Source organism: Protopterus annectens, chromosome 1.part0 (genome assembly GCF_019279795.1).
Source record: "Protopterus annectens isolate FY-2018-M chromosome 1.part0, PAN1.0, whole genome shotgun sequence".
Classification (NCBI taxonomy): Eukaryota; Metazoa; Chordata; order Ceratodontiformes; family Protopteridae; genus Protopterus; species Protopterus annectens.
The window spans coordinates 1,279,888,285-1,279,910,363 of record NC_056725.1 but is presented as its reverse complement, the minus strand read 5'-3'; the positions used below and the strand labels follow the sequence as shown (position 1 = coordinate 1,279,910,363).

The 22,079-nt window shown below is 38.7% G+C and overlaps 1 protein-coding gene across 1 annotated transcript in view; it reads left to right on the top strand.

Moving 5' to 3' along the window:
- The window catches only part of LOC122801124 (gastrin-releasing peptide-like), a 110,734-nt gene that overhangs the window by 50,856 nt on the left and 37,799 nt on the right, over positions 1–22,079 (top strand). The window contains exon 2 of the mRNA XM_044070694.1: positions 10,332–10,574. Within this exon, the coding sequence (XP_043926629.1) occupies positions 10,332–10,574 (243 nt within the window). The remainder of the gene's footprint in view (positions 1–10,331; positions 10,575–22,079) is intronic.

The window sequence follows — 22,079 nt, the reverse complement described above, 5'->3', positions numbered from 1 at the left end:
TGAATGCTACTAATCTGCTGACATCAGTAGGACTAATTACTTATGCAAGACTGTGGCAGTACTTGACAGTGAGAACTACATCTCTCCCGGCATCTGTGCTATGTCATGCAGGAGGGGACACACTTTTCTGCCAAAGTATGTCAGACGCTAAGCTTTTAAAAAGGTGTGCTTTCCCTTCCTTTGATTCTAAGGCAAGGAAATGAAAATTTCATGAAGTACAAGCAGGTTTCTGGTACTGAAACAATACTGGAACCGTACTGTAGGGTGGGAGCATGACAATAAATACTTGAGAGAAGCAGGGCCGGTGTTAGCATTTTGGGGGCCCCCTCTGTCAAAGTATCTCCCTGTCACTGCTACACCTCTGAAGCAGCCTTTTGATTCATGCTGCAAACCTTTAGGTGTAGTGTGTACAGAATGACCTGTAGCTACAATACTTTTACAGTACAACAGTCCTATGTACCACACTATATTCGCCCATTAGGTGAAATGCTGTCTATATGCTCTAAAGTGCATTTTAATGTTTTTTCTTTTTACATAATCTTTTCATCCAGTGATGGCTTGTACAGTAATCATGATTATGGGAAGAAATTCATTGTTGCTGTTTAGCTTAAGGTTTCCTTGGATCCTTTCAGCACACCTTTCCTGACCAGGGCAGCACAGTAATAACCATTTAGGAAATAACTCAGATAAACCAGGACCCAAGACGCCATAGGGGTATGGGTGTTCTGGGATGTCTGGGATGCATTTTAGAGCATTTCCTTTAATCCAGTGGTGCTTAAAAATCATGAGTAAAAAAATAATTTTGGTCTTTTTTTTTTTTTCAAGGAAGACATAAGTTGTGCCGAAGGCTTAATATTCAAAGATGACAAAATAGTACTCACAACAAACTAACCATCCATTTGTTATCTGGATACATAGGTTTAATCTGGGAGTGATGCCTGCCTCCGAAACCCCCCAAAAAATGACAGTCACTGCCTATACATCTTTCTGGTGTTAGACTGAGATGAAAGCAGAGGTTCATATTGCCACAGTCATGTGTTTCAAGTGAGTGCTGACATACATATACATAGCATGCCTCCTTAGCCCTCAACCATAACCATCAAAGGCAGCTACCTGTATATGTGCCTGATATGAAATTGAAAAATAATGACTACAGTAATGTATTCTACTTTGTTGCTCCTAGACAGTACACTGCCCCTACATAAGCTTTAATAGCCTTCTTTGTACACCTCTAAGGTCTGTGAGAAAAGTTAAAGAAACAATGACCACACTGTCCTCAACCCAAACAAAAGCTGTAATGACCTCATGTGCAAACCTCTATGCTTTGACTTTAATGAAAATTAAAGAAGTAACCACAATCCCCCCGTAACTTACAGCAGCTTTCTGTACACACACATCTGAGCAGGGCTGGTTTTAGAATAGGTACAGTTGAGAGTAAAGGGTATTATCAGCTTTATCCTAAAAAGGTCAGTTCTGTTCAGGTTAAAGAGAGTAATCAAAAAATTTATAATTTTTTTTCTAATTTTTCCCCAACCAGCAACAGCTTTTGTGAGGCCTTCACACAGTCAAGGATGATTAAGGGAGCCCCCTGTATCAATTTATTTAGTCTGGGGAGTGGGAGCCACCAGACTCCTTAAAGAATGAAGTGTCTGAATGTTCTGTTGATATATCTTATGCAGTACTTTTGAAATTTAATTACTTGTTAGCTACATTTTTCACTGATACTTAGAAGAATAATGTATGTGTCCTGGCATTATTGCATGTATACAGAGATAAAAAATGGTGTTATTTTTTACAAGCACATACAAAAGTCATAGCAATACAAGTTTTGTACTTATTTCAGCAAATAGCAATACATTGTGCAACACTGGTACTGCCATGCCAGATCAGTGAATGCTGTTTAGCAACTGGCAAACAGCAGCAGGGGTGAGTTACTTTAAAGTTGGTATTGTGCTGAATTATTCTGCAAAAAAGTTGAGAGTTGTAGTATCTGGTGTTCTACCAGTAAATATAAAACTCCCTGAAAGAAAAAAAACATCCCTGAAGATCGGAAGCATCAGCTGTTGTTAAAATACAAGGTTTGCACTCACATCAGTTACTCCAGCCTGCTGATCTTTCTATTGCTTTCCTTGCTTATGTTCATTATCAGCTTTATCCTAACAGAGTCATACCACAGCTCTGTTCAAGTTAAAGAGCATAATCAGGAAATTAATATGTTTTTCTTAACCGTCAGCTGATTTTGTGGGGCCCCACACAGTCAAGGACGATCAAGGGTCCCCCTTTCGGCCACAGGTATTGCAGGTACCTAAAGTTGGCTATGTTGTTGGTTTTCAGGGTTTAACTAAGCCAGAGGCACTATGTCAGTGGTGAAATATTTAATGGCATTGTGAAGCCTGTTACTTGATAAAACACTGTTACTATAACCAGAGATCTCTTTGAATTTTAAAGGACATATAAATGAGTTATTACCCACCTGGTTTATAACATATATAAGATTGCTGTACTAGCTTTTGTTAGTTTATTAGACATATTACAAAATATCAAGTTAAGATAACTTGCTGTGGTTGGGGCCCCCAGGAACAGGGTGCCCCCAGCGACCGCATGGTTCACTGGTGCCTAAAGCCAGCTATGGAGAGAAGGGATTTATTTAATCAGAAGATTCTCAGAATCGCTTGGCTGCATAAATTAGCATGACAGACCGTGTTAATTAATACAGCCGAAATGCTGTGTTCCCCCATTACTTTCAATGGGAGAGCCCGTGTTGCTGATAAGCTTAGAAAACAGTAGTGGAAATGGAGTAGTGCGGGTTATGATTGTATATATAAGTATGACAGAGTGTATGCATGCCTACAGGGGTATAAATGGCCTTGGGTCATTGTGTGTGTGTGTTTGTGAATTTTTGCAGATATTTATTAAACATCCTAAGTCCCTAATCAGGAGCTTAATTAAGAAGGTCATCAATTTAAATAATTTTATCCGGAGTAACATGCTTTTTGAAACAAAGAGGTTAGAATAGCAAAATATTTTTAAAAAGATGGAAAAACACATCAAAACTGTTAGGACTAGCAAAGAGAATAAAATTCAATTTGAGAGAAATAGGAGTACAACTCTGGTTCCGTGTCTAAAGTTGCAGAACTAACAAGTCCACCAATCATCATTGTGTCAATCAGACAATGGAATGAGTGGAAGAGGGTGTTTCTGAATCTGTTTTCATGCCATCCCTTTGAGCTGATCCCAAAGACTAACAAATCAAATGAGATTGTCTTGCTAAGTGAACAGCAATTACAAACAGAAATGTTATCCCTTGTATCTGTCACAAGTTTGCAGGAAGGCAATTATAACCTGTTCCAGCATCATAACTATTTATAATCCTGGTTCAAACATGGATGATAATGATTGTAGGTAGCATTTACAATCATAGGCATGTGAGAATTAAAGCAATGTATTTCAGCTTATGAAATGCAGTTTTACCTTTATACAGCAAGGCGTTTGAACTATATGGATGTGTCGTTGAAATCAAAGTTTATATTACGAAGTTGAATTTTGATTTATTGTTTCAGAAATGTAATATTGTTGATTATGGAGCCAGTGCTTTATATAGATACTCTCAGTGGAATCCACTGCTTTATCTTAGTTTGACATTCTTTGAAAAATTAATTTGCCAATCAGATTTGTGAGCTAGTTAGTAATAAACCTAACAGCAGGTTTCATAATCTGACGTTAGTGGAAAAATCTCTGTTGCATGAATTAAGTAACAGGAAAGATGTTTAGTTTATGAAACCCAATAAAGCTGTGTGTGTGTGTGTGTGTGTGTGTGTGTGTGTGTGTGTGTGTGTGTGTGTGTGTGTGTGTGTGTGTGTGTTGGGGGGTTCTGTTGATGAATTCAATGATTACTACAGCAAGATGCTAAAGTTAGTGTTGAGAGATGACTTTTATCACATTCTGGCTTCACATGAGGTGCATTATTTCAATCAGCAGGCTGATTCTATTTCATATGATATAATTTGTAATAATTTCATTAGTGTTTATTTATGTCACTTTGTGTCTGTCATGATATCCAAAATTCCAATTATTTTTGGTATTCCAAAGGTCTCTGATTATTTCTGCTAGGGGAATAAAACTGAACTTGCCATGTATATTGATGACATGTTGAAATATTTGGTAGGCAGTATACTTGGGGTTTTGATGGATTCCTAGAATCCTTTGCATACGATACACACAGCATTGTTTGCAGTGGGTGTTCTTTTTGTTACACCTGATGTTATGAAACATTTTGCTGTTATTCCCTAGGAACTGGGATTGTTATTATTATAATGTTCAAGGATTTCTTTAGTGATAGTTCTGATATGACAACAGAGTGCACATGCTTAATGTACATTTATGGATATTGTTTTGCAAAATATTTTTTAACATCTGGTTACAATTTCAACTGGATATTGGGAGGTTGCTATGGGAGTCCCACGTGCACTTATTTTTGCTAACATAATTTTGAGTAATTAAGAACAGCAATTTATTGAGAATCATTCTTACAGGATCATAGGACGTTACTAGGATAATGGCCCTATTGCCATTATAAGCCTAGCCAAGTTCTACCCTTGTTTCCACAATTAGCACCTATCACTCCTATCCATGAGAGACACAGGTGGAATCCCTGGGGTGAATTTACGGTTACCCATCCAATCATCCCAACTGCGCTTGAAGAGGGCCAAAGAGGTACACTGCTTGACATGAATTGGGAGTCTGTTCCACAGGTGCACTAACCTCTGGGAGAGAAATCTGTCCCTTCAGTAGGTTCTATTAATGTTGCATACCAAGTTAAGGTCTTTAGAGCGAGTAAACCATGAGCCATTGGACTTACAGATATGCAGCATTTCCAATAAAGGAGAGTAAGAGACTGTCTTATACACTCTACAGAGATCGCCTATGAGTAGTCTGTATGAAATGGAATAAAGTGGCAATGATTTCAGCCAAGCCACAGAGGACAGATACTGAATATCTTGAATTATCCTTGTGAGGAACATTTGTGGTCTCTCTAATTGCTGCAAGTGCCTGGAAAGGTACATACCGAAAGGGGCATTGTACTCAATTATTGGCCTGATGAGGGAAGAGTACAATGAAGGTATAACTTCTTTTATTCTGGAGGCAATGCCAGTACTTATGAGATGAGCAATAAGGAATGCCCTTCTTACCACTGTAGAGACATGGTGATCAAAGATAAGGTTGCTGTCAACCTGTGTGAACAGGTCTTTCACCATGGAGTGAGTGCTTGGGGTATTTCTATTGATGTAGTAGTTAGCAGGAGCATTGCTCTTACTGAAAGGGATGATAATATATTTTTCACACTGAGTTTAAGGCCGTGATTTTGGCACCAATCATTTGTTTGCATAAGACCCTCTTGTAGGATGTTGACATTGTTTGGGGATTCTATGACCATCCCCAGTTTGCAATCATCAGCAAATTTTGTCAGCCACAGACCTTTAGTTTTTGCTTCTACTTCAGAGAAATAGATTCTGAACAGTAGAGGTCTCAGGACTGATCCCTATGGAACACCACTGGTTATGGGTCTGCTGTTGGAGATAGATTCCCCTATTTTGACTGAATGAGTTCTATAGATGAGCCAATTAGTGACCCACCTAATGATATAAGGGTTGATACCTAGCTGGGTGAGTTTGTCAATAATGCCTGAGAGGTGGATAGTGTCAAAAGCCTTAGCCAAGTCCAGGTAGGCTATATGCACAGTTTTCCCTCTCATCCAGAGCTCTGGTGACTGTCTCAAAGAAAACCACCAGGTTTAACAGGCATGATCTCACTTTGACAAATCCAAACTGAGTAGGGTCAAGTGTTTGGGTTCCTATTACATTATCGAAGTTCTGAAACTCCAAACACCATAAGGTCGAAACCTTATGTTCGAAGTTTCAGAACTTCGATTATGTAAAAAAAAAAGAAGAAAAGAAAAGAAACTAACTGTTGTAAGCAGGGGTCAAGCAACCTGCACCCCCCACACCCCCCACTCTTTAAATATACCAACTCCGAGATCGCACTACAGTGCAGTAAAGGGAAATCTTTCCTTTCCGCACTGTATTGCAATCTCAGAGTTGGTATATTTAAAGAGTGGGGGGTGTGAGGGAGTGCAGGGGGTGCTTGACCCCCTACTTACAACAGTTAGTTTCTTTTTGTTGTTTTATTTTTTTTTTACATTGTTCGACATTATAAAACTTTGAACATACAAGTTTGATCTTGTAGTGTTCTAAGTTTTATAGTTTCAACAATGTAATAATAACCCAAGTGTATGAGCATCAATTCAAAATTCTGGCTATAGAAGTAGTTGAGGAAGGCACCTGAATAGGGTATCTGGTTAATGAGACATAGAATTGCGCTGAATCTTTAAATTAGGTCTCATCGGGGGCTGGGCCTAAACAATTATGTATTCCTGAAACCAGTTTGAAAGCCAGAAGACTCAAAAGGTGATTGTTCATCTGTTTTGATTGTTTATATATATATATATATATATATATATATATATATATATATATATATATATATATGTTTAATAAGTATTTACTTGTGCTGTGTTTTTATAAATGAATCGGAAAGGTGTGTAGATTTTTTTTGTGTGTGATTGTGTATCTTAACAGCATGTACCACTTCCATCTGTTATTGGTTGATACTAGATTTCAGTTAAGGAGTAGATACTATTTATTATGAGTTTTTATTTTGTTGTTAATATGGTCTGAAGAAGCAATTGTATATTGTAAAAGAGCTTATTGATACAGATTAAAGTTTTATTGATTAAAGTTTTTATATATATTTGAACTGGACATACTTGTTTTTGCTGAAAAATTTTCAACAGATCAGCAGTGGAACTGAGTATCAGTTGTGCTTCTATGTTTGGTACATATTTTTCTGTTTCAGAATTAGTGATAGACTGATGGCAGTCAGATTCCAGTGCCAAGATAGCGTAGTACTCATAATCTCAACCTATGACCCACAAAAGGGTAGTGATGGAGAGGAAAACAGTGTATTCAGGCAGTAGTCACAGGACCAATGAGATAAAGCATGACTATGAGTTGGTGTTGATAATGTGGGTTCTGAATGTTCATAGTCTAGCAAACAGAACAAGATATAAGGACTGCCTGGGCCCACATGGGTGGGAAACTGGAATAAAAAAGGAAAGGCAAGTCTAGATTTTTGACTGGCAAATGGCTTGATGGTAGCCAAAACATGGTTCAGAAAAACAGACAGTCACAAGATCACATATAAGAGTGGTTGACGTGCAGCTTCCTCCTAGTAAGGGAAGGGCACTGAGGTAAAATCAGAGATTCAAGAGTCATTCCCAGTGAAAAAGTCAGCTCATAGCACAAAGTACTGGTGGCTGCAATCAGCTGTAAGCAGTGGTCAGAGAAGGCCCTAAGGCCAGAAGAGACTAAGCTGAAGACCTGGAAGTAGACTGGAGAGAACAAGAGAGCACAAGAGTTCAAGGGAATACCCAGAGTTCTAGCGTTCAAGAAGAAGAGGAAATATGTGGAATCAAAGAAGAATGACAGTGTAATTGTGCAAAAGTGGCCAGGAAACAGTAACCAACCAAGAAACAAAAAAACTGTTTCCAAATCCTGTCCAGAATCACACTGCCACAAGATGAAGTCCAAATAATTTGATTATGGATGAAAGAGCTAAACCATTTTATTCAAATTTCTGTTTATTCATCTTGTTGTGGTATGATTCTGGATAGGATTTGGAAGAATGACAGTGTATCAAAACAGCATGTGTGAAGACTGCAAACAGATATGTAGCTGAGCCAGGAATGTAAATAAGGCATATACAGAAAGTTGGTGGTGGAATACAGAAGTCCAAAAAGTTATCAAATTAGAAAAGGAGTGAAGGAAAAAGTGTGAGATTGAAAAGATGCAACTGACTAAAAGGGAATCATGATTAGTTAACAAAAAGGCTAAAGAACCTCTGCAATAGCAAGAAACAAGTAATCAGAAACACTCTATCAGCTTCTGGAAAGTGAATCAGCAGATGACATAAAGGAACTCTATCAAATTGCAGGGCAAAAACAGAAGGATGAAGGTATCATCAGACATCACTCATAAAGGGTGCCAGCAAGAACCCTCTCACCAATCCACAAAACATGAAAAGCAGATGGAATGAGTACTTGCAACAGCTTTTGAACAAAGAAAACCCCACAGAAGCTGTACTGGGCCTATACACAGTCTACAGCGAAAGAGGAGGTAGACCCTACCCTAGGAAAAATATGAACAGAACCAAGGGAAATGAAATCAGGGAAGGCTCAAACTCAGATGAGGCCACAGTAGATATTATCAAGATGTTGAGTGAGTTAGGAAATAAATGGCTCCTGAAGATATTCATAACAGCATGGACAGAAAGGTGTATCCCAGATGATTGGAGAATATGCATTCTAGTGTCAGGATACAAGAAGAAAGAGGACATTCACAATTGTGGGAAGTACAGAAATATCAAACTCCTTTGATACTGGAAGAAAGTGCTGGACAGGGTGTTTGACAAATGACTATACAAAGCAGTAGAACGTAAGGCAGGAGATGAGCAGTTTGGATACAGATCAGGATGCAGCATAACTGACCTGATATTTGCAGTGAAACAGACAGTGGAGAAGAAGCTGGACTTAGAAATAATTCGATTGGGCATTCCTAGACTTGGAGAAAGCACAAGACAAGGTCCCAAGAAAGCTGACTTGGGCAATCCTGCAATGGTTGGAAGTCCCGAAATACTTAGTAAAATTAGTGTAGGCTATGTACAAGTACCTAATGATACAAGTTCATACAGTGTTCAGACTCCCAGTGAAAGTGGGTGTGCCTAGGGGTTCACCTCTTAGCCCACTGCTGTTCATTCTGCTGACAGACAACATCAGCAAACAGGATGGACAGGAAAAATCAACAAACTTGCTTTATGTAGACAATGTAGCATTACATGCAGACTCTGAAATAGAACTTCAGCAAATTATAGAAAATAGAATGTAAAACTGAAGGCACATGGGATGAAACTGAGTACTAACAAGATAGTTGTCATAGTAGCAAATCTGAGAAAATTGAGCAAGAAGGGAAAACAGTGGAACAGATTAATGGCTTGAAGTATCTAGGAAGAGTTGTTGAGGAGAAGGTAAGCCTAGTTATGGAGGTCAAAGCGACAATCAGAAGGGCTGCAGCCAACAATAACAACGTGCCAGGGAAAGTGTGTGACAGAAGAATGCAAAACAAGTTAAAAAGTAATGTGTACAAAACAGAGGTACTTCTGCATGGCACTGAAATCTGACCAGCAAAGGTAGAGCAGCCGAAGGAGCTAGAGGTGATGGAAATGAAGTGCCTGAGATGGGTGGCAGGATGCTCATTGTGGGTCAGACGAAGAAATAATGACATAAGCACAGAAGCCAAATTAGCTCCAGTCATAGATAAAGTCAAGCAGAGCAGATTGTGGTAATTCAAGCACAGGTACAGGAAGTCAGAAGATGATTTAGTGAAGAAAATTTGAGAGATACAGAAAGAAGGCAAGAGGAAACAAGGACATCCAGTACAGAAATTGATGGATTGTGTGAGAGCAAATTTGTGACTTTTGAAGAAGGCAGGAGAGTGGCACTGAATCAAGACAGATGATCATAGATGATATGACACGCAGCCTCATGTAAAAACAAAAAATGGGAAACGGGGCTTGATGATAATGATGACAAATGTGACAAGCTGAGGCTTTGTCCTTGTTTAATAACTGAAACCCACTGTTATACCACTGTAGTTGATAGGCGTTCTGAAGTCAATGCACACATAGTGAGACTGGTTTTATTTTTTCCTTAGTTCGATTTTGGTTGACATTTGCCAGAGAATGTAAGTGAAGATACTTGCCATATTACTTACAATACAATTCGGCACCATAAGAATCTTGAAATATTCCTTGGTTATTTTGTTGGTTGGACAATGATACAGCATCTGAATTCCAGATAGGTATTTGAATAAGGAGGGTTAAACATTATCTTTTGACTACTACTGTTCCCTAGACCTCTCTTAATTTGTAAACAGAAATGATTGGTTCAGCCACTCACTGATAATAAATTGCTAGCATTAAAGGTAAGCAGTAATGCAAAATTTATTTCCCTTTCTTATCTTAAATCATGACATTACCAGTTTATATTTAATTATTTATAACATGCTTCAACTCAAAACTTTTTACACTGCTGCTGATAGAGTTGACATTCAATAAATTGTTTTATTATACAAACTTTTATTACAAGTCTCTTAGTTACAGGCTTCTATATGAATCTATAAATTACGCCTGCCCTTTTTATTCTGTTATTATTTTTGTAGATTTTATAATATTTTTTCATAGTCATTTATTTTCAATAGGACACTTGATGGGAAAAAAGAGTGCTGGACTGATTCCGTACACTTATGAAGAGGAAGAGAAGATACCATATTCACCTTCACCTGATGGCATGAAGCATTTGGAAGGATTTCTGCAACAGGCTGAAATGCTCAAGAACTTACTAAACCTAAATCCAGTAAATGAAAACAAGAATCTGCAGTGGGTGAAGAAGTCAATTACATCAAGTAAGAAAGGGCTATGGGATCCAACAGATAGTAACACTTTTAAAGATGTGAGTTCGAAACAGACAACAATCTTTAAAGCTCTTGGGATACAGATTGGCATACTCTTGTTTTAGTAATCACTTGGCAAAGATACATTAATGTTACTAATATCTTATTACCAGATCATGGATTAGATGCAGTGAATGTCTGATTATGGAGTAACAGAGCTGTTTTGCCCTTTTCTTAAACATTTGTATTGTTATTGTTCTTATTAGCATATCTTATGTACATTATTTATATTTTAAATTAGTTTGAGTATAATATCACGCATACCCTCCACTTTATAATAATTTTGATTTCCTATTCCTGTCAATTATTGAGCCTCTCCCATATGAGGCAGCCCATTTATTCCCCTGACCTTGGTACTTCCCAGTCACAGTCAGAGCTGACTGGAGGGCCATCATATAAGCAACTATGTATGCTGACAATGACATTATTATGTATGGCCCTAAACCCACCCTGGTGGCAGATGTGTGCACCTGCATCACTGCAGGGGGCATCATATTTCCCTCCCCCTAAGTGCATGCTCCCACACATGCATATTCCTATGATGGGATCGCCAAGCCCATGTCCTCTGGTCTGGTGACCTGTTGTAACACAGAAGCCTCCACTTGGATAGGAGTGGGTTTGTCCTGACTGAGACTACCATCTCCCTTCCCCGGGGTGGATAAGGTGAGATAAGCTGCTCACTCCCACCCTCCCCTGTCCATCTCTGCCAGCACTTGGGTAACTCTTCAAACTTGGGTATCTGGGCTGTAGTCAGTGCTTTATCCTTGTGTGCCACACAGCCAGGGACATCCAAAGTCTCAATTGTAACAGCATTCTTCTTGTTAGCACGGTGTGTTAAATCTTGTAATAATATCACAGAGCGTACTTCTTAATCTTCCTTATTAAACTGTTCATGAACAAATATTTCACATCAATCATGGATAATTGCTTGCTTCTCTTTCCAATACCTTTTTCATGTGGGATGAAAGCTGAATGCATCTTTTAGAATCAATGGATTTTGCCAAACACCCCATCCTTAATATCTTTTAACTTTTTTGATATGCCTCACTCCTTCTAAAGCAATGCACATCATTACTTTTTCCAGTTTGTAAAAGCTCATCTTTCCTTACTGCTATCCTCTCCTCCAAATCTCTCTCTTAACAGAAGCGCCAGTTCTGAAAACAAAAATGGTTACCATTGGTGCAGCACAGCACTCACTGTTAGGCCTCTCCAATTTGGCATCTATTTCTCAGACCTGAGTCCTCTCGAGGTGAATTTCTTAGCATGCATGTCTTATAGGTTCATAGATTAGTACTAGGCTAACTGCCCTTGCGAGCCATTTTAAGAATAGCCAATTATACCTTGTGAGACTCAAACCCTAAACCTTGTGTTTGTAAGGCAAGAACCTTAACCATTAGGCCACCCTCCCAACCCACAATAAACCTCTTGAATGCACAATAAACAGATAATTATCAGCGATTGTCTCATAATCCTCTATGTTATAGGCTTTTTTTACCTCACTAAGTTGAGTAATTTGAAGATGAGTAAGTATGTCACAGATACGAAGGAGCTGGGCATAAGACATGCTTGGGCTATAGTTATGCATGGAAAGTAAGTAACAAAGAGTCAGACTCTTTAAAACAATTTTATTTTTATTTGTTTATTAACTTACTGATGTGTTATGATCCTTAGCAATTTTACATGGTCAAGGACTTCAGAGGTGATGCCATTTTTGTTTTAAGTAAAGGTTGTGAGGATATTATGAGTTTAGTTATTGGTTACAAATATCATAGCTGTGTCTTTGAGTTAAAAGGAATCCTGAATTCTGTAACCCATAAGATCTCAGACCTTGCCTCCCCCACCTTCCCACAAACCACTGTAAAGTCATTGATCCTCTCATAGATATTAAACAAGTGGTTCAGGCTTCCCAATACAAAAAAAGCCTGGGCATTATACATCATCGCAACCTCTAGCATGCATGCGTGTGTGTGTGTGTGTGTGTGTGTGTGTGTGTGTGTGTGTGTGTGTGTGTGTGTGTGTGTGTGTGTGTGTGTGTGTGTGTGTGTGTGTGTGTGTGTGTGTGTGTGTGTGTGTATATATATATATATATATATATATATATATATATATCTAGAGAGAGAGAGAGCAATTCCTGTGGAAATAGTAGGAAAAAAGTGTCACAGCAACTTCCAAAGTAGATAAAAAGTTGATTTACTACAATAATCCAAACCAGTAATCAAGAGCGCTTTCGTCTTGTAACCCAAGACTTCTTCAGAACAAATTAAAATACATCAATACCATACTTAAATAGTCCCTGGTGATTAATTAAAGTTGATTGTCAATTAAGAGCCAAAATGTTAGGAAGTCCTAGTAAGGGCAAAAGTTAAAAATGCTTTTAAATTAATATAGAACCATCTTATTAATGACATAAAAATATATATGAGAACACTTCCAAATATTTAAATGTGCAATAATACATTATTACAAAACTATGATTCGCATTTTATATATTAAATGTCTTATTTAAAAATCTTTTTAGATTAAAAAAATGTCTTCTAAAGCTTTAATGCCTTGTACTTCAGTACTGGCATGATACTACATGTCTCATTTTTTACCAGGGGGATAGGTGGAATTTAGTCTAAACTGCCACATTAACTCTTCCCTCTCAAGTCTGTTCTTCCAGTTCCCTCCCCTCAAGTCACTTCCTACAATTTCTAAAATCCCAAAGTGAAAAGTTTTACATAGCACGTTCCTCTTCAAGTGCTTATATAGGGCATTGTTCTCAGCTTCACGTCTAATAGCGTAGAGGTGTTCATATAGCCTCCTACGGAGAGCCCTTTCAGTTTTGCCTACATAGAACTGTTGACAGTTCTGACGAACTGCCACATACACTAACCCCTTAGATCCACAAGAGCCCCTTTTCAGTGTAACTTTCCTCCTAGGGGACCTTATTTTTATGTACCCAACACCCAAAATGTACGGACAGTAGGCATATAATCCACAGTTTCTGGTCCCTCTTGGTAGACCACTTCAATGAATAGGGTGCTCCAATAAAAATTTTAAATTATAATTAGTTTTAAATACAAACACAGGTTCTTTATCTATAAAATCCATAAGGTCATCCGTACTTTTAAACATGACCCAATTCCTTCTCACTATCTGTTTAATTTCCTTACTCAGCTCACCAAATGTTAAAACCAATGCTTGGCTGTAATTTTTGTCCCTGTTCTGGACCTCAGGGTTCCCTATAGGTTCAGTTGTTGTTCCTAATAAAGGTTTAAATCTTTTTCCCCATTCATTCGTAACTTCCTCACATATGGGGTATAGCATTTGTGTCAGGCAGCCTTTTTCTATAAAGAGGGTTACCAAGGTAGCCATTTCCCTCTTATAAATCTCTTGACTTGAACACACTCTGGCAAGCCTCACCATCAACCCTTTTACAATATTTCTCTTTGTGTAACCCAGGTGACTACTGTTATATTCCAAATAGTCATTCGAGAAAGTTGACTTCCTGTATACCCTGGAAGTGGAACCATTTTTGTCCCTGTCCAAAGCAACAGTTACATCAAAATAATTAATGGAATCCTTACTAAGAGTACTAGTAAATGTAAAATAATTACATACTCCGATAATATAATCAAAAAATTCCATAATTTCCCCATCAAGATTGCTTGACTACTGGTTTGGATTATTGTAATAAATCAACTTTTTATCTACTTTGTTCATATGAGTTAAAACACAAGTAAATTTTTAATTTTATGACACTTATTATGGCTAGAATAAGGTTTTTAAAGTTTTTAAAGTTTTTAAAGCATTACAATTATTGATTGGAATCATGTTGTGATTGGTTAACTGATTGTAGGGAGGGTTTTTAAGCAAACCAAACAAATATGTTGTGTAATGTCTGAAGAAGTTTTGAACAAAAACGTAATTTGTTTTTTACAATGTTAATAAAGTATTTTCCCTCGGGTTTCATTGTGTGATCGTTCGTGACAGCTGGTTCTCTGATTTTGTGCATGTGGTTTATATTTTTTCTTAAATAATGTCACTGTATAATAGCAATAATCCACTTCTGGGTGTGGGTAATGCTGGATTTACCACGGTTGTCTTTGTTTGGCCACTCGGGCTTCACCCTCTTGACCAAACCACACCAACCATGGATAAATCCAGCATTACCCACACCCAGGCATGGGTCATGGCTTAAATATAAATGTATCCCTAGATCTATTACCCTACACTTCAATAAGTGATGAGAGTTAAACTTGATAAGATCAGTTCCAGCTGTTGAACTCCCCAAGCAATTCTTTTAAAATTTACTGCCAGTGCAGTTTCCATCAATGTGCAGTCACATTGATTCTCTCGGTGTTGAATTTCTCTTTTCTAAGCAGTCTTGTAACCATGGAGTGAGTGTATATAAGCAAGACCCCACAAGTGCAGAGGAACTTGCCTCATGCAAAAGGAAACTGCTTCTTAGGCTTTGTCAATCTGAATCTTCAGCCAGTATGTTTTGTCCAGTTGAACCTTCAGGCTGCAAGTGGTAGCGTTGTTGCCTCACAGCAAAAGGTTCTTCCGTTCGATTCACGTCTGGAGCGCCTTCTGTGTGGAGTCTGCATGTCCTCCCCGTGGTCGAGTGGCATTCGTAAGACATGCGTAGAATGGGTGTGCCTTCGCTGAAGGTTGGGCATTGAGCTGGCACCTCGGCACCGTAAAAATCTACTGGCAATCATTAGCGGACGTGAGTTCCACTGTGGCGACCCCTAACTGGGAAAAGCCGAAAGAACAACAACAACAACTTTCAGGCTATTTAAACTCATAGAAACATAGGTGAATCTCCTAGGACAAACAGTCTTGAAAACAAGGCAAATAAAAGTACATTTTTGACATCAGCTAAAACTGCACTCGTGTTTAAAGATTTGCTGCTGCTGCTGCTGCTGGCAAAATGCAGAATTTCATTATCACATTACCAACTAGATTAATTTTAAAGACATAAAACACATTACTGCACATTTTAGGACTCTTAAGTATGTATGTATGCATTTATCTATTTAATCTTTTTTTCACTAGAGCAGAACTCTGATCTCAATGGGCCAATTTCAAGCACAGCTCTGGTGATTACAATTGCACATTGTTTTTTAACTGATATGAGTGAAAGCTACAACCAATAGCAACTGAGAAGAAAACAATTTTGAAACACCTTCACCCAGGAAAGAGAACAACAAATTATATATATGTAACCTTCACCTAGAAAAGAGAAGATAAATTATATAGTGTAATCATTTGTAATTACAAGGTTCATTAGTGTGAATCCTGGAAAAGCAAAACTGAATGAGTGAAAATGGATACTTAAATATATCAAGTCCAAGATCACTTATTTAAGTGTATTCTTTTCTCCCCAGTCTTAAAGTTACTACATGTAAGTTGTAGCAGTTTGGAGGTTGCAGCCCTCCACAATGGGAGATGCCGGAGGTTTGCCCTCCTGCAAAAAACAACTTTAATGAGGAATAGCAATTTCAGGCATTTGCTGGTCCCCTGCAGGTTTGTACTTTTGTTTTCTTTTTGTAATTCCAGGACTTGTAATTACAAGTTGTGGACTTTTAATAGGGAGCCTCATACAGTATTTACTTGGTGGCTACAATTAACAGTCAAAGCTAGTAGATCCAATATTTATCTCATAAACAGAAAGGAATTAAGACTGCAGACAGCATTTATAAGCAATAGTAAAAAAACAATGTTTGACAATCATAAGCAGAGGAAGAGAGAGATGAGGCTGTTTATGGAAAGTGTAAGAGAGGTAAGAGTTATGTGGCTGACCTGGCAACATTTACATTTGGCTTCTTTGAGGAGATGTTGTTTTTCTTACACCACTTAGATATGCTATCCAAAAGGACTGTAATTTAATTTCATCTTGCTGTTTACTTTTTACAGAACTCATCTTATAGTCATCTGTATAATGACCACTTGTGGCTGTGGTTACATTTGCCATTAGCAGGCCAAACAGGTAACACCCAAGTAGTGAGTTCAGTGGCACCCAGCTACAGACAGCAAATTAGTCTAAGTATGAACCCCTGACCAATATCTGTTTCTTACCTTTTGCACAACACTTCACTGAATTATTATGAATGGGTCTGTGTCTAAACTTAGCAAACAGCTGAAAACCTTTTGCTATGCCAAAGAGTTTATAGGTTCATAGGAGGTTACTAGGTTAATGGCCCTAGGGCCTTTACAATACTAGCCATGTTATACCTGTGTTCCCTAACTTGACCTTGGTTAGATAGTCGTTATTCACAAAGTAAGTCCAGGTTCAACACTGACTGCCCCTGTCCATGAGGGACATAGGTGCCACCCCTGGGGTGAATTTATGGTCTCCCATCCAATTGTCTAGGTTGCACTTGAAAAGTGTCATTAAGGAGCTCTGTTTCACATGAAGTGGGAGTTTACTCCAGAGGAGTAGCAATCTGTCTCCTCAGCATGTTCTGTTAATGTCACAAGATACGTTGAGATCCCTTGAGTGAGTGATTCTTGTCCCTTTTGATTTGCAGATGTGTAGCATTTCCATTAGGGCAGGGTCAGAGACTGCTCTGCAGGCCAGAAACAAGTTACCTTTCAGCAGACTATAGGATACAGAGTACATTGATAGGGCTGTCAGTCTTTTCATGTAGGTCATGTTTTGGAGGCCCTGAATTTTCTTGTTGATAAACCTCTGTGGTCTCTCCAGCTGCTGCAGGTGTCTAGTGAGGTACATACAAAAAGGAGCACTGCACTCTATTAGTGGTCTGAAAAGGGTTGAGTCCAGAGGAGTTATAACATCCTTAGTCTTGGATGAGATAAGCAATGTCAAAGGCTTTCTGTACCACTGTGGACACATGATAACCAAAGTTTAGATTGCTATCAACCTGGGTTCCCAATCTCACACCACTGGGTTTGAGCTTGGGGGGGGGGGGGTGCTGTCAATATTGTAATTTGCAGGAACTTTCTCTTTGCCAAAGGAGATAATAATGCACTTTTTCGCATTTATGTTTAGTCTGTGGCTTTGGCACCAATCATTTGTCTGTGTTAGCCCCTTTTGTAATATGTTAATATAGTTTGGGGACTCAGTGATAGCACCCAGTTTGCAATCATCAGCAAACTTGGTAAACCACAGGCCATCTACTTTCATCTGGACGTCCAAGAAATAAATTCCAAACCATAGAGGGCCCAGCACAGATCTCTGTGGTATGCCACTGATAACTGGTCTACTGGTAGAGTTGGAATCCTCATCTGTGACAGTATGTGTTCTCTCTGTGAGCCAGTTGGTTACCCATCTAGTGACGTATGGGTATGGGTTTCAGTATTTTGAAAATTAAGAGATTTGGTCTCGCTGAAATGAAAGTCAGTCAAATGGGTTTTAGGTGATGTGAAGTAGACTCATATAAATACAAATATATATATATATATATATATATATATATATATATATATATATATATATATATATATACATACATGGGTCTACATGAGTAGACCGAAATTCCATTAAATCAAATTTTACTTAACCAAGACAATAACGAAAACTTCAATCTGGGAAAGGAGGCAGTTAGCCAGCATAAAAAACAAACACACCGAAGTATGTCAAACCCACCCAAGTGGAGGGCTTTGCCCCCCACACCCCCCTAACTAAATATACTAACTCTGAGATTGCACTGTAGTGGGGATAAGGGCAAATTTCTCCATATTGGCCAACTGTCTCGTTTTCTGGATTAAAATTTGCAATTTCAAATATTCTGTAGGAATCAAAATATCCTCTCCTAGCATCTCCCCCATTTCCTATACTGGAACTATCTCTGAATTGGTTGTCAACGTATAGTGTGGCTAAAGGCAAACCTGATGGCTTAAGGCAAGAAATGGAAGGACTGTTCAGACAGGTGTGACCTTCACTAATGAATAGCCAACCAACCATTCAGAAAGGATGCAATAGTACTCAATCTCCTAGGCTGAGTGCAGACCTAGAAATTTATGTCAGAGAAATCAGTGTCCCACACCTGGATGGCCTGCTGCACCTGAAGAGACCCAGGTGATTAAAAGGAGGCTGCATCCAACTTGAAGTTTATTCCCAACAAAAGGTGCTGAGTTGGTGCCTCTTATACATGTCCAAAGACAAATGCATATGTAATGGCTTTTGATAGTAGATAGTGAATAAGTTAAGGGAGATGAGACCCTCATAAATATAGTGGTCTTTAAGATGAAGCCAGACCTTTGTTCTTTTGATACTTAAAAAGTTGCCTCTTCTGTTCTAGCCTGGGCTTATTAGCTTGGATCTTTGTTCTGTCCATCTACTGGCGCACTTCCGTCTTTGTCAGTGTTTCTCATATTTCTCTTGTGAACATCATTAAAACACAGAAATGATTACATTGCAAAGGCAGCAACTACTAACATTCTACTGTAGGCAGGTGGCACTTTCACTGCTCTTGACTTATTGGCTGACTACCAGAGTCACATTGAGATGGCTTATGCTTTCAGGGCATTGAACAGAGAAATTTTCTAAATGTTAAACAATAGAAGAAGATCCAAAATGAAGCAAAATCATGGGACCAATGGAATATGCACACCCTCTAACCACAAGCACATGAATGACTTGTAAGGATCCAAGGGCAATCAGTTTGCTTGTAAGTAATATGGGAATGTTACTTTTTGGAGCAGCTGCATGCCTGGGCACAGAATGCAGAACATCCATTCACTAAAGTCCAGTACAGAAGGATCATTGATGATCATCGTTTCCAACACAAAAGAAGGTTTTACATTCACTGTGGAAAGCAACCTACTGAACAAAATGTGACTTTTTTGTAATAAAAAAAGATTTATTAAACATTTTCAACAAACTAGGTAGAAGATTGGAAGGGGTAGTAGATGAAGGAGAGAGAGAAAGGAGAAAAATTTAGAAAAAGAAGTTATGTACTTACCATAATGTTCCAACTGTGTTGTCAGTTTTAATTCTTCCTCAACCATTGGATTTGGATTCAAACCTCGGATCTGACTCAAACATTTCTATAGCTTGTGGCCAACTGAAACTCTCAAGCTCTTCCCTACTCATAATACATCAACCCCTAACATACCTGAGATCTTGTTTGCTAGATGGCATAAGTACTAAATATTAGAATAATGTTGATAAAGAAAACCAATATTGGCAGCTCCATACAAGACAATGTGGTGTCTTTATAACATCTCATTCTTCCAGAACTCTAGGGTGACACAGGTTGGGGGTTGGTGGGTGGGAGGCTGAGGAAGAATGAAAATGGACAACACAGATGGAATGTTATGGTGAGTACATAACTTCTTTATCAGATGTTATCAATTTTTATTCATTCCTCAACCATTGGAACAGAGTCTCCAGCTACCTGATATCCTTGGTGGACTCTAAGGTAGGATGTTCCTGAGCACAGTTGAATCAAAGGCTGCTCTTCCCCTTGAGACCAGATCCAATTTGTAATGAGAAATAAAAGTGTGAGGATTAGCCCAAATTGCAGCTGCACAAGTCATCCATGGAATGGTTGGATAAAAATACAAACAAGGTTGCGACAGATCTCATATACTGAAGTCTTGCTGGTTTTGTTAATGAAATGCCCAATTTATTATACCCAAAGGCTATGCAGTCCATAATCATCTTGTCAATGTTACCTTTGTAACAGATTTGCCTAATTTTTTTTCTGCAGAGGATATAATTAATTAATCAGATTTCCTAATGTCTTTTGTTCTGTGTAAGTAGAAACACAACTGTCTATGAACATCCAGCAAATGTAACATATATTTCGAATTTTGGAAAGAAAATGGGCAAGTTAATAGACTGATTGATACTGCATTCTGACACCACCTTAGGAAGGAGAGAAGGATTGGTTCTTAACAACACTCTAGCCTTATGGAAAATCAAGTAAGGAGGTTTAGAAGATAATGTCTGGAGTTCTGAAATTCACCTAGCAGAGGTGATAGCCACTAAAAATATCATATTCCAAGTCAGAAATTTAAGATCACATTTTCCTGCTGGTTCAAAGGGGGAATGGATTAAGGCCTGAAATAGAAGATTCAAATCCCATGAAGGAGAAACATCTTTATAAGGTGGTCTAAGTAAAATAGTACCATTTAGGAAAGCCTTGCATATTTTAGTAGAAGCTAGAGAATTGTCAACTCCTATATGAAAGTTAGAGGTTGCTGCCAATTGAACTTTAATGGTAGAGGAGCTCCCCCATTAGACATTTCTGCCCAAAACTCTAAGACACTTTGTGTAGGGGCTCAAAAGGAATCAATAGTTTTTGATGAACCCAACAAACAAACCTCTTCCACTTACGCGTGTAGATTTTCGTAGTGGAAGCTTTATGGGAAGATAAAAGTATATGACGGACAGGGGATGAGACATAGGTTGTCTGGCTATTAGCAGAAGTGGAGAAATCATGCTGTTAACTTGATGCTTCAGGTGTGTGGATAAATCATGCCTGTTGGATGAGAATAGGTCTGGAATTGGATCCAGAATCCAAGGTGGGTAAAGAAGATGGGGCCAAAGGAAGGAGAACCAAACCTGTCGAAGCCAGTAATGCAATGAGGATGACTTTGCTCTTCAACCTTCCAGCTTTGTGTAGGAATTTGGGAATCAATGGGATGGTGGATAAGCACAGAAAAAACTGGAGGGCCAATCATGGAGCAGAACATCCCTTGGTGATTCCCCTGTTGGGGGGATTAGGGCAAAAATGCTACTGCACTTGTTCGGGGGAGATGCAAAAAGATTGCAGCAAGGCTGGCTCCATTGATGGAAAATCATTTCTGTCACTTTCATATTGAGAGACCACTCACGAGGTAGTAGAATGGACCTGCTCAATTTGTCTGCTCTCACATTGGACTTCTTCAGAACGCGCATTGCTGTAAGATAATGGACTCTGAGTGCTTCTCAGCACAAGGGGTAAGACCTGGTTCCCCCTTGTTTGTTGATGTACCAAACTACTGACATATTGCCCATTTGGATTGCAATTGTCCCCAGAGGTAGAGCATCCTGAAAAGCTTGCAACACTAAAAGCACTGCTCTCATCTACAGGACATGTATCTGCAAATTGGTCTCTTTGGGGAATGAAGTGCCTTGGACTGTTTTGTCCAGGAAGTGTGCCCCCCCCAACAATCTGGGATACGTCTGTGGTTACTATGGCCTTGGGTTCAGGGAGAATGAATGGACGGCCTTGTAAAAGCTTGTCTGACCTTATCCTCCACCAAAGGTATTTCTTGCATGCCTGTGTGATCCTTATTTGAACTGACATGCACTGATAAAGACTTGACCATTGGGATGTTAGTATCCACTGAAGAATTATCATATGATACCTTATCAGGGGGACAGGAAATATGACTGCTGACATTGACCCCAAGGCTTGTAGAATCAAACAAGCTGATTTTTTTTGGGGGGGTGGGGTTGTGAATAAGTTTTGCAACCTGGAATCCTAATGTTTGTACTCTGTTTAGGGGAAGTGA